The following is an 11,177-nucleotide window of genomic DNA, read 5'->3' as shown; positions in this document are numbered from 1 at the left end:
CGAGTCGAGTCAAGTCTGGAGTCATTTCAGGTCGAGTCTGAAGTCTATAAAAACGCCACTCGAGTCTGAGTCACTAACTCGAGTGCTTATCTCTGGTAAGAATGTATCAACAATGTGAAGACAACAACAACAATGATAATAATAATAATAATAAATTTTTGGGGGGGGACCAACTAGAGTGGCACAATTTTGGATAAACTGAGAATCACAATGATATATATATATATATATCAGAAGTCGAAGGTTGAGCAATGGTTTAATAGTCAAAGGTTTAATAGTAAATCAGTTTTTTTTTGTCATTTAGGAATAAGATTGCATGGGAATAAGATTGAATTGAGATCCCAATCTGGCTATTTATATCTGAAACAAGAAATGAGGGCTTTGTGATAAATACAGAAACACAGACTCACAGTGTACAGTGATATTAACAGGATGACTGTTGTCTCCAGATTCAGACTCACACCAGTACACTCCAGTGTCATACGGGGTGGTGGATCTGATTGTGCATGCAGATCCTGTTGGTGATCCCCACACTGATGAACAATCTTCCAGCCACCATTTGTCTGTGTATCTTCTCACTGTCCATCCAGTAGAGTTACTCTGGTCCTCACAGCTCAGAGAGAAAGAGACAGATGTGAAGTGTTGAGTTCTGCTGGGACTGACGATCAGAGAGACCGGAGGAGAAACACCTGAGAAGACAACTACAGCTACAATTCAGAAATCAAGTAAAGACAGTTCTATTTAAAACTTCATAAACAAAATTACACCTTAAAATATTAAAATATGTCATTATGCCATCAGCAAGCAAGCCAAAGACAAAAACCTCCATAAGGTGTAACTTTTGGAAAAAAAAAAAAAAAACTCAAGTCGAGGATCAGTTCTGCTTTGCCTGTACAGTGTGAACCTAGCAGTATTTATAGTTAGCTGAGTTTGTTGTATATTAATTTACTAATTTATTAGTAGGCAGATAATCAAACTGTAAAATGATTGATAAAGTGTTTATACGGTTCATCCTATAAAATGTGCTGATGTGCACTTTGAGTGTCCTGTGTTGTTTCTAAAGTGCCTCCTAGAATCAATGTATGATCAATAACATAAAAACTAAAAATACATTTCATAATAAAACGTACGTAAGTAACCCTTTTGTGCCACAATAGTTTAGTTTATATATTTTTCATGACAATTTTACACCATTATAATTAAACGTTTTTCAAGGTTTTGCTGGTTAGTTTGGTCTGTTTAGGACCTCCTCACTCATTCTGTGGTTCAGTTTGAACTCACCAGTGACCCATATTAACTGTGTGTTGCTGATGGTTGTGTTATAGACTGGTTTTCCTCTCTCTGCTCTGCACACATAAACTCCTGTGTGTTTTAGAGCAGCAGAACTGACAGTGTAGTTTCCTCCAGCTCCTCTGCTGCTGTCTGAGAGCAGCTCATAACGATATCTGTAGTCTGTATAAAGTGAAAAAGTGCAGTTACCTCAAGAAATGAGCAGACATTTTTACATGAGTCTTATAAATGACCTTTGTTGGTATAATCAGAGTAATCAGACTGATTAAATATCTTTAATGTCTATAATATATTTTTTTTTATGAAACCAGTTTATTCAGATGTTACTACATGAAGCACATTATATCTTACCTGATGAGACAGTTTCAGTGAACCAGCTGAATGTCCAGCCTGTAGAGGAGCCGTTAACCTCACAGATCAGAGTCACTGGATCTCCTTCAGTCAACCACGTCTGTGGAGAAACACTTAAAACTGCTCTGGGAACTGAAGGTGAGAAATCTCTCATTAATAACATGTTAAACGTGTGTGTATGTGAAGAGATGATCAAACTCACCTGATACTGTCAGTGTAACTTCTTCACTGCAGTGTGATCTGTGTGATCCGTCTGTCTCTACTCCGTAACAGGAGTATTTACCTGCGTCAAACTCAGTAACAGGACTGAATGTGAGTTCCTGTAGTTCACTGAAAACACCGGTTGAATCTTCTTTATACCAGCTGTATTGCCAGCTAGTGCCTCTTTCAGCATTTATGTCACATCTGAGAGTGACTGTCTCTCCTCTGAATACATGTTGAGCAGGTTTAATGGTCACTGTTGGTTTTGGTTTTTCTGTACAATGACAACAAATGATGTTTTATTAACAAAGTTCGGGAGGAGCACGTTCAGATAATTAACACGGCCAATTCATCATCAGCAATTACACCATCTATCCTATCAGCTCGAGAAAGAACTTCTATAAATAGCCCAAGCCATCTTACCTTCATTCTCTCTACAGTATTTCAGCATGATCGTGGCCGCCGCTCTGCTCGACCAGCCACTCGTTTTCCACGACACAGAGGCCTACCCTCGCCTGCACCAGAGACACTTCCAATTTCTTCCCCGGCGCATTCTTCAATCATTCAGCCGAGCAAAAAATTCCTCTGATTGGAAAGTTTTAAGCCGGAGGCAAGCGCTGATTAATTCCGACGCACAGTTCTCACGGAGGACTGAACAAGCAGATCTGTACGATCTATTTGTCACCCTGAAAATCAGCCAACCTCACTCCCAAATCCACACCAGCCCCAGGCGGCCAATAGATCAAGCAAAGCTAGCAAGGCCTTGAACTCGCCGCGTTCGACACCCACATTCTCCCGCACAGAATCCCAGTGTTTCCCACAGGATTTTGTGGGACTGTGGTGGGTGGGCCTTGGATCCTCTAGGGGTCCATTTTCCCCGGAAGAAAATTTTTTACATTTTAAAGATAAATGTATCTATCTGGGGAACTTTGAGAGTTCACTATTAAGAGCTTCAACACAGGTTCAGTGTGCAAACTAAACAAATAAAAGAGCTGGTGAATTGACTTTGCTTTTATTTTGGCGGAAACAGCAGCTGAGATTTTATTTTGGCGGAAAACACCAACTTCTGTGAAAACAGGTTTACAAACGGGTCTCATTTCAAATCTAGTGAAATACTGTGAACCGTTGCATTCTCAGATGCACGCTAAACTCACAGCACGTTCAAAAACAGACTTCACTGCATTCACTGTGAAAGGAGCTGCTCTGAGATGCGGGAAACACTGGATCATGAGCTGATCGCATGAAAAAAGTGTGCGATTGGCATTGAAACAAGCAGCGCAAACAGACTTGATGAGGAGATAAAGCCATATACGCTTTAGTTTGTTTGACGGACACTTAACAAAAGCAATGGCACCAAACAAAACGTTAAATACCTTTAATGTTATAATGAGGAGTATCATCAATATATTTTCGGTTCATTATGAAACTGTGGCGGGACAGATTAGACTGTGGCGGGCCACCACAGACTAGTTAATGAACGGGAAACACTGGGATCCGGCTCTCCCTGAGCGTTGGGTCGCAGTGGCAGGCCTTCTGCAAGCCTGGGCCGCACCCCAGATCTCACTGCTGCAAGACCTCACTCGATTCCCGCTTCGGCTCAGCTTTTCACCGCGGCTCTTCCTGCCGCAGCGCCGTAACGCCGTATTAAAGTACAAATTGCATTTCAATAGATGGATGGATAAGATACATTTTTGTTTTTTAGATAAGATCAATAGTGGAAGAGGAAAGTTTCACTGTTGATCACAGTGGATAACAGTAAATGATTAACAATCATAGGTACAAAACCAGCTGATGTGCCGCTCGGCTGGCAAGCTACTTCAATACTTGTTTTTCTTTTTGTGTGGTAGAGGAAATGTACGCCTTTTATCATTTTATTACTTTTTAAAAGCTGCCAAATACATTTTTAAATAGCTACATTTGTTGCTAGGCACTTTGAAAAACAAGTTGCTAGGGTAGTCTGAGAAAATGCTAATCTAGCAACAAATTGCCAAGTTGCCAACACTGCAAGCTACCCAGGCATTTCAGCATGTCCCGCCAAATGTCATAAAACACTCCCCTTTCCCACAGACTACAGGGGCTGAAGAAAGCGCGAAGCTGCTTCCACTTGCAACACAGGCCCATTCATCTCAGTCTTTTCTAATAACCCTTTTTTCTTTTCAGCGACCTCCAGGTCCCATAGCAGACTCTAGCGCAAGGCTGCCTCCGTTAGCGGTGGAGGCTACACAGGCTCTTCAGGAAATCACAAACCATTCCCCTTTCCCGCGGCCTACAGCGGCTGAAGAATGCGCGAAACTGCTTCCGCTTGCAACACAGGCCCTCACATCCCAGTCTTTTCCTCCTGTTATTTCTAACCCCTTTTCCTTTTCAGTGGCCTCCAGCTCCCATAGCAGACACTAGCCCAGAGGTCGAGTTAAGCGTGAAGCTGCCTCTGCTGATAATCGTAGCCCCTGCTCCTCCCCCTCACAGCTATCTACTTCATTCAAAATCACAACATTCTCTTTTCACAGCAACATCACTGCCCGTCCCACTATATGCTGTCGCCTCGGAGCCACCCCCAGTGGCTCACAACATCTGAGCACAGATCCTGGCAGGTGCAGACCTCTCATCTAGGGCCGTCACTAACGATTAATTTGGTAACCGAGTTATCAGTCGATATAGTACTCTTTGCAGATGCAGTAGCAGTGCCCGCTTCCACAGAAGCCACTTTCTCTTTTCAGATACCTCAGCAGTACTCGCTCCCGCAGGAGCCCGTATCTTTACTTCCCACTGCCGCAGCAGTGCTCACTTCCGCAGAAGCCTATATCTTTACTTCCCACTGCTGCAGCAGTGCTCGCTTCTGCAGAAGTCACTTTCTCTTTCCAGATACCGCAGCCATACCTGCTCCCGCAGGAGCCTATACCTTTACTTCCCACTGCCGCAGCAGTGCTCGCTTCCGCAGAAGTCACTTTCTCTTTTCAGATACCGCAGCCATACCCGCTCCCGCAGAAGCCTATACCTTTACTTCCCACTGCCTCAGCAGTGCTCGCTTCCGCAGAAGCCACTTTCTCTTTTCAGATGCTGTACCAGTACCCGCTCCCACAGGAGTTTTCTTTTCAGATGTCGCAGCAATACCCACTTCCACAGAAGCCTCCTTCTCTTTTCAGATTTCATATAGCAGTGCCCACTCCCGCAGGAGCCCGTATATTAACTTCCCACTGCCGCAGCAGTGCCCGCTCCCGCAGAAGCCACTTTCTCTTTTCAGATGCCACAGCAGTACCCGCTTCCGCAGAAGCCACATTCTCTTTCCAGATGCCACAGCAGTACCTGCTTCCGCAGAAGCCACTTTCTCTTTTCAGATGCCACAGCATTGCCCGCTTCCGCAGGAGCCTCTATCTCTACTTCCCACTCATCTCTACTTCCCACTGCCACATCAGTGCCCACTCCCGTAGGAGCCTGTATCTCTACTTCCCATTCATTTCTACTTCCCACTGCCACAGCATTGCCTGCTTCCGCAGGAGCCTATATCTCTACTTCCCACTCATCTCTACTTCCCACTGCCGCGTCAGTGCCCGCTCCCGTAGGAGCCTGTATCTCTACTTCCCATTCATTTCTACTTCCCACTACCACAGCATTGCCCGCTTCCGCAGGAGCCTATATCTCTACTTCCCACTCATCTCTACTTCCCACTGCCGCAGCAGTGCCCGCTTCCGTAGAAGCCACATTCTCTTTTCAGATGCCGCAGCAGTGCCCGCTTCCGTAGAAGCCACATTCTCTTTTCAGATGCCGCAGCAGTGCCTGCTTCTGCGGAAGCCAAATTCTCTTTTCAGATGCCGCAGCAGTGCCCGCTTCCGCAGAAGCCACATTCTCTTTCCAGATACCACTACAATGATTCTACTCCAAGCGACGTCCAGCACCCCACCAACCTTAAGCTCTGCAAGTTTTGGGGGGTTATCAACCCCCCACTCTGGCTGCTGTCCCATGCTAATTGCATCTTTTGGGGGGAGCGCTCTGGGTCTGGGCTAAATTCCGAGCTCGGACCCCTCTCCCCGGACAGGGAGAGTACCCCGGGTTTGGGAGGAATTACCGAGCTCGGAGCCCTCTTCCCGGACAGCAGGCCAAATACGCATACCATTCATCTTGCTTTATTGTCTGTAAGGCGAACTCTTGAATTGACAATAAAAATAATGAACTGCTTTTACTGTATGAACACAGTTACTTGACTGTAAAACAAACATGCTAAATCAGATGAGACTGGAGTGTTGTTCTCTATAGCTGTTATAGTCATTTATAAAATATCTGTCGATACACAATCATTGAGAATATGGAAACATGAGTTTACCAAGAGTAGATCTTGTCTCTTGTTGTTCTGATTTTGATTTCACAAAGAATGTAAGAAATATATCTGCTGTTTTTGATAGATATACTGATGTTTTTTTTGTGTGTGTTTTGTCACACCTCAGAATTGTAACATGAATAATTCAACTTGTTAAAAGGGTGCATTTATAATCAAAATAATTTGTAAATTCTCAAAACTCAGTTGGTTTCCAACAGTTAATGTAGAATTACTGATATGTGTTGAAAATATATGACTCAAATCCGCGAAAAACTGACCAATGGCAAGGGAGATTTATTTTTTGACTGTCTGGTGGAAATGGACGTAAAAGGATAAAAGAGAAATGTTGCACCATTTACTCGACAAAAAGGTTAGTATATTATTTCTGTTTTATGCTAAACTTAGATATTTTAAGATGTTTTCACTTGTTAACAGCAAACTAACATTATTCACCATGTCGTTTTTCATGTCGGGAGTTGGAGCCTTTTTTTCTGACTGACGGCCAGAATGCCGCCAAAATGCTGATAACATCGACTGGTGAGTAAGTTAAGGTCAGCTGTACTAGTCGAAATAAACTTTTAGTTAAACCAAGAAACACGTTTGTACGTTCTGCTGCCCTGCAAGTTAGCTCGTCTGGCGAGTTGTTATTTAACCTTAAAAGTGAATTAAGGTAAAGTACTGAGGTAAAGTACGTTAGGCAACACCGCTGTTTCGGTGCAGATTTTACAGAGTATTTTGTAGTAACATTACTTCTTTTGTTTGTTATTTCCAGGTTTCTAGACTGGATGTCGTCTGCAACGTCGGAGGTGTATTTTGGAGCCTCATCTTGTGAATGCCATAGTATCGATGATGACATCAACTGGTATGTTAATAATGTCAGTTAGCCGAACACAGAGAAGCATATTATCTTTTCTACACTGCCTCTTTATTGCAAGTAAGGGAATTATCTTCAAATGCTATTTAAGTTAGAAACGTGTGTACCAATGTTGTATGTAACTTTAGAGACGGTCCCTAAAAAGCAAATTATGCTCCCTTCGAACTGGTTGTCTTTAAAATACAAATCTTGTGTAATCCCATGTGTAAAAAAGCCCATGTTCAGTTCATGTTTTTTATATTAAAAGGGCTGTACAGCGGTCAGATTGGTCATTTATTTTCGTTGAGTAGGTGTGGTTTATTCAGAGATTGCACGAGAGCATCAGAAGTGAGATGGCTGAAGTTCAGTCGTGACGGAGAGAATCAGGAGGTCCCGCTGTTGCATATGAAAGTCGAGAATTAATCCGAAATAAGATGTCGTCCTGCAGCGATTTCACATTGTGAACTGTTGGGAGAATATTTGTGATTTTGATCGATGGCTTATGGTGCGTTCCCGTTAATAATCTCTCGCCGAAGTTTGGCTCGCCGAGGATTTTGAATGTGCGTCATTGAAGACAAACCACACTCAAGAATTATACACACCACACGAACAAGATCTGTTTGCAGTAACAAACACTCATAGACATTTTGTGGACCTTTGCATTTATTCTCATCGGATATTGTGCATCAGTGGCCCCGAGACTACAGCTCAACTCCCAAATTCACAGTTAACCATACATCTGAATGTTTCCTGCGACTGTGAAAATCAACCAGGACTGTTGTGCTCATTGTTTCTCCCTGCATAATTGCAAGATTGTGTATCCTTGAGGTCTAAATCTGTTGTAACTATTTGTTTTCAGTTATTATTTGTGTAGGCCTACGCTCCTTATTTGGATGGTTTATTTGCACTTATGTGATCTCTTTAAATCATGAGTATGTGAGTATATGGAGTTGATCTCTTGATACTCAGCCTCTAAAAGAGTAAATTGATAAACTGAGATACAACTGCCTGTTTCATTACTCTTTTCGTCACTGGACATCACTTGTAGTAACTGACACTCTAAGGTGATTTAATACCGTAACAGCAACCAACGCATTCATACAGTCTCTAATACATTTTATGGTCCTTCGAGCCGGATACTATAACCACCTTAGCTATGATGTCCAGACTTAGAGAGGAGGCGTTAAAGCCAGAGATTGTTGACCCACGTAGAACAACTAGACGGCCTTTGCATTTGCATGACTACGAAGTTAGTTATAAACAGAAACAGCTCACGTTCGAAGATGAACAGTCCGATATGCTTGCTTGTATTCGTGAAATGAGGGAGGAAAATAGGAAAATGAGACAAGATATGCAACGCCTCTCTGATATAGTTGCTAACTCTCCTGTGTTAGCTTCTCCGGCTTCAGTATCTGTGCAGCAGCCTTTGGAAGAAGGAGCTGGGGTGTCAGCTACACCAAAGTCTACTAGTATGCAGGTGTCATTTCAGGATGATGGGAATCCTAGCCGGGCAGAACATACTACATTTTGTTTTACATTGCATTTACATTTATGCATTTGCCAGATGCTTTTATCCAAAGCAAGTTACATTGTATTTAAAGTACACATTTTATTAAGTTATTAATTCCCTGGGAGTCTAACAGGGGTGGCGCTAGGGGTGGGCTAAGGGGGCTGAAGCCCCAAATGTTTTTATTACAATGTCTTGTGCGCATCAAGATTGAGTTTTCATGCGCATTAAAATTATTTCTATTAAACCAGCATTTAAACAGCAAAATGCAGCTGCTTCAGGTATCTTTAACTTACTGTAGCCTATAAATTCATAATACTGATCTCACCATCTGTCAAAATTAGATTATTGTTACTGTATAGCATCAAATATAGATCTTTAATCATAGTAGGCCTATTATATGCACAGACTTTCTAGGACACACAAACGCATTTAGAACGATTATATGAACAGATTGGTTAGCATTTAGCATGGTCTGTGGCAGGCTTTACTCAGTGTCAGGGCAACAAAATTCAATGAACAAGAAGTTACTATTAATAATAGTTAATTTTAAAATAATAAGTGATTTAAATCATGGAAAAAATATTGTCTTTTTGCTCTATTTTGCAAAAACAGTTCTAAACAAAGCCATGTTTTGCATCTCTTCACACAGCAGAGTTTCATTGCAGAATTAATTTACTTTTTTTGAGCGCCTTGAATCAGTAATTCACTGACCCATTCATAAAACATAAAAACAGTTTCTTCATTCCTGAATGAACTCATTTTGATTACTAATTAGTTTTGAACTAATCAATTGAATAAATGACTCAACAATTCAGTCATTAAGACAGTGGCTTGCTGCCACCAACTGGTAATTTTAGTCTTATTTTTAAAATGATCATTCTATATTTTTCTATCATTACATATTTCTGTGTTCTAAATTTTATATTTAAAACATTAATTTCATAATATTATTTATGCAATTTGTAAGTGCAATTTATAATTAATTATACTTGTCTCTTTAAACAAAATTTATAAAATTAAGCCACTTAGCCAATGTAACTTTTCAGCATATAGCCTGTTTTATTTGAAGTGTATCCTGTGTATTCTGATACATACATTAATGTCTCTGGGCTAAGCTCCGGATATCCACTCACTGTAGAACTGCCCCTGGAATCAAACCCATTATTTCAGCACTTTGCTCTACTGATTGAGAATGCATTGTAAGCAATGGAGCTTTAATAATTTGAATTTGATGGATTATGTATGTAATACAGTTCGTTTGAGATGAAGGACGAGGAAGTCAGGGGTGGCGGGTAAACCTCTTTATTTACTCCCCCAAAACAAAACAGAACAAAAATAAAGTGCTGCTCGGCTCTCTGCCTCCACAGTCTTACATAAGGACACACACAAACACGCACGCACGCACACACACACGCACGCACACACACACACACCCCCACACACACACGCACTCTGCTCCGACTCTCTCTTGGATGCAGCTGGCCTCCTCTCTCAGGTCTGTGGGGCGCTTATCTCTCGTCTCTCCCCAATCTCTGGAATTACAGACAGGTGTTAATCATTATTCACTTGACCTCCTTATCACCGCTCGTCTCCAAACCCTTTCTCCCGCTGCAGCCTTTCGCCTTCCCACACCCCCCTTGCCACAATGTACCTTCCTTGTAGGTGTGTTCAGATGTAGTATATAACGTTTTTATTAACGTCAAAGTGCATACAGCACCGAGTTTGACAGTTGAGGCAAATTCTGTAAACACTGCTTTGAAAAATATTGCTTTTTTTCTTGTGCTTGCAGGTTCATTCAGAGAGTCAACCTTTGTGGCACCAAATGCATTGAAAGTCACAGATCACCTGGAATTCTGGAAAGAAGGTGCAGCCTGACACCGTGTCTACACTGGACGCGAGCGGCACGGCGCGACAAAATACTATAGAACTCATTATAATCAGAGATGCTGTCTACACTGGATATGGCGCGACACGACAAATCCCCAACAGAAAACTGCTGCTGCGTTCTACTGTATTTATGACATATTGACACAGACTTCAAACAATTTTCAATGGTCACTTTGTCGCGTCCAGTGTAGACAGACTTTAGCTGTTGCGGCGCGGCACGACACGACAACTGTCGCGTCCAGTGTAGACAGACTTTAGCTGTTGCGGCGCAGCACGACACGACAACTGTCGCGTCCAGTGTAGACACTGTGTGAATCCCATCCTGCTGTTTCTCATCAGAGAGCTTGTCAACTTTGACTGTCAAAATTACTGAAATTTAACACAACACCACAAACTCATTTTTACTGTATTTTATTTACACTACCAGTCAAAAGTTATTGAACAGTAAGATTTTTAATGTTTTTTAAAGAAGTCTCTTCTGCTCACCAAGCCTGCATTTATTTGATCCAAAGTGCAGCAAAAACATTCATATTGTGAAATAGTTGTACTATTTAAAATAACTGTTTTGTATTCGAATATAATGTAATTTATTTCTGTGATCAAAGCTGAATTTTTAGCATCTTTAGGGGAGAGCGGGGCACAAAGTAACACTTTTTGACTTTCTCAAATTGTGTAAATCCACATGAGGTTCAGAGTATAATTTTTTTATCCACAGTAACTTCACACTTATCTAGTACAAATATGTCGCTTTGTTTCATAATTACAGTGTATAC

General features: G+C 41.7%; 1 protein-coding gene across 1 annotated transcript in view; it reads right to left on the bottom strand.

Moving 5' to 3' along the window:
* LOC107660297 (leukocyte immunoglobulin-like receptor subfamily B member 1) overlaps positions 1-2,293 on the bottom strand; it is a 5,578-nt gene extending 3,285 nt beyond the window's left edge. The window contains exons 1-5 of the mRNA XM_016449577.1: positions 2,266-2,293; positions 1,844-2,116; positions 1,642-1,773; positions 1,282-1,452; positions 411-689 (exon numbers count right to left, since the gene is read on the bottom strand). Coding sequence (XP_016305063.1) covers positions 411-689; positions 1,282-1,452; positions 1,642-1,773; positions 1,844-2,116; positions 2,266-2,293 — 883 coding nt within the window. The remainder of the gene's footprint in view (positions 1-410; positions 690-1,281; positions 1,453-1,641; positions 1,774-1,843; positions 2,117-2,265) is intronic.
* Positions 2,294-11,177: the final 8,884 nt, after the last annotated feature.

Source organism: Sinocyclocheilus anshuiensis, unplaced genomic scaffold (genome assembly GCF_001515605.1).
Source record: "Sinocyclocheilus anshuiensis isolate Anshui unplaced genomic scaffold, SAMN03320099.WGS_v1.1 scaffold1807, whole genome shotgun sequence".
NCBI classification, from domain to species: domain Eukaryota; kingdom Metazoa; phylum Chordata; class Actinopteri; order Cypriniformes; family Cyprinidae; genus Sinocyclocheilus; species Sinocyclocheilus anshuiensis.
This window is presented reverse-complemented; position numbering and strand designations above follow the sequence as displayed.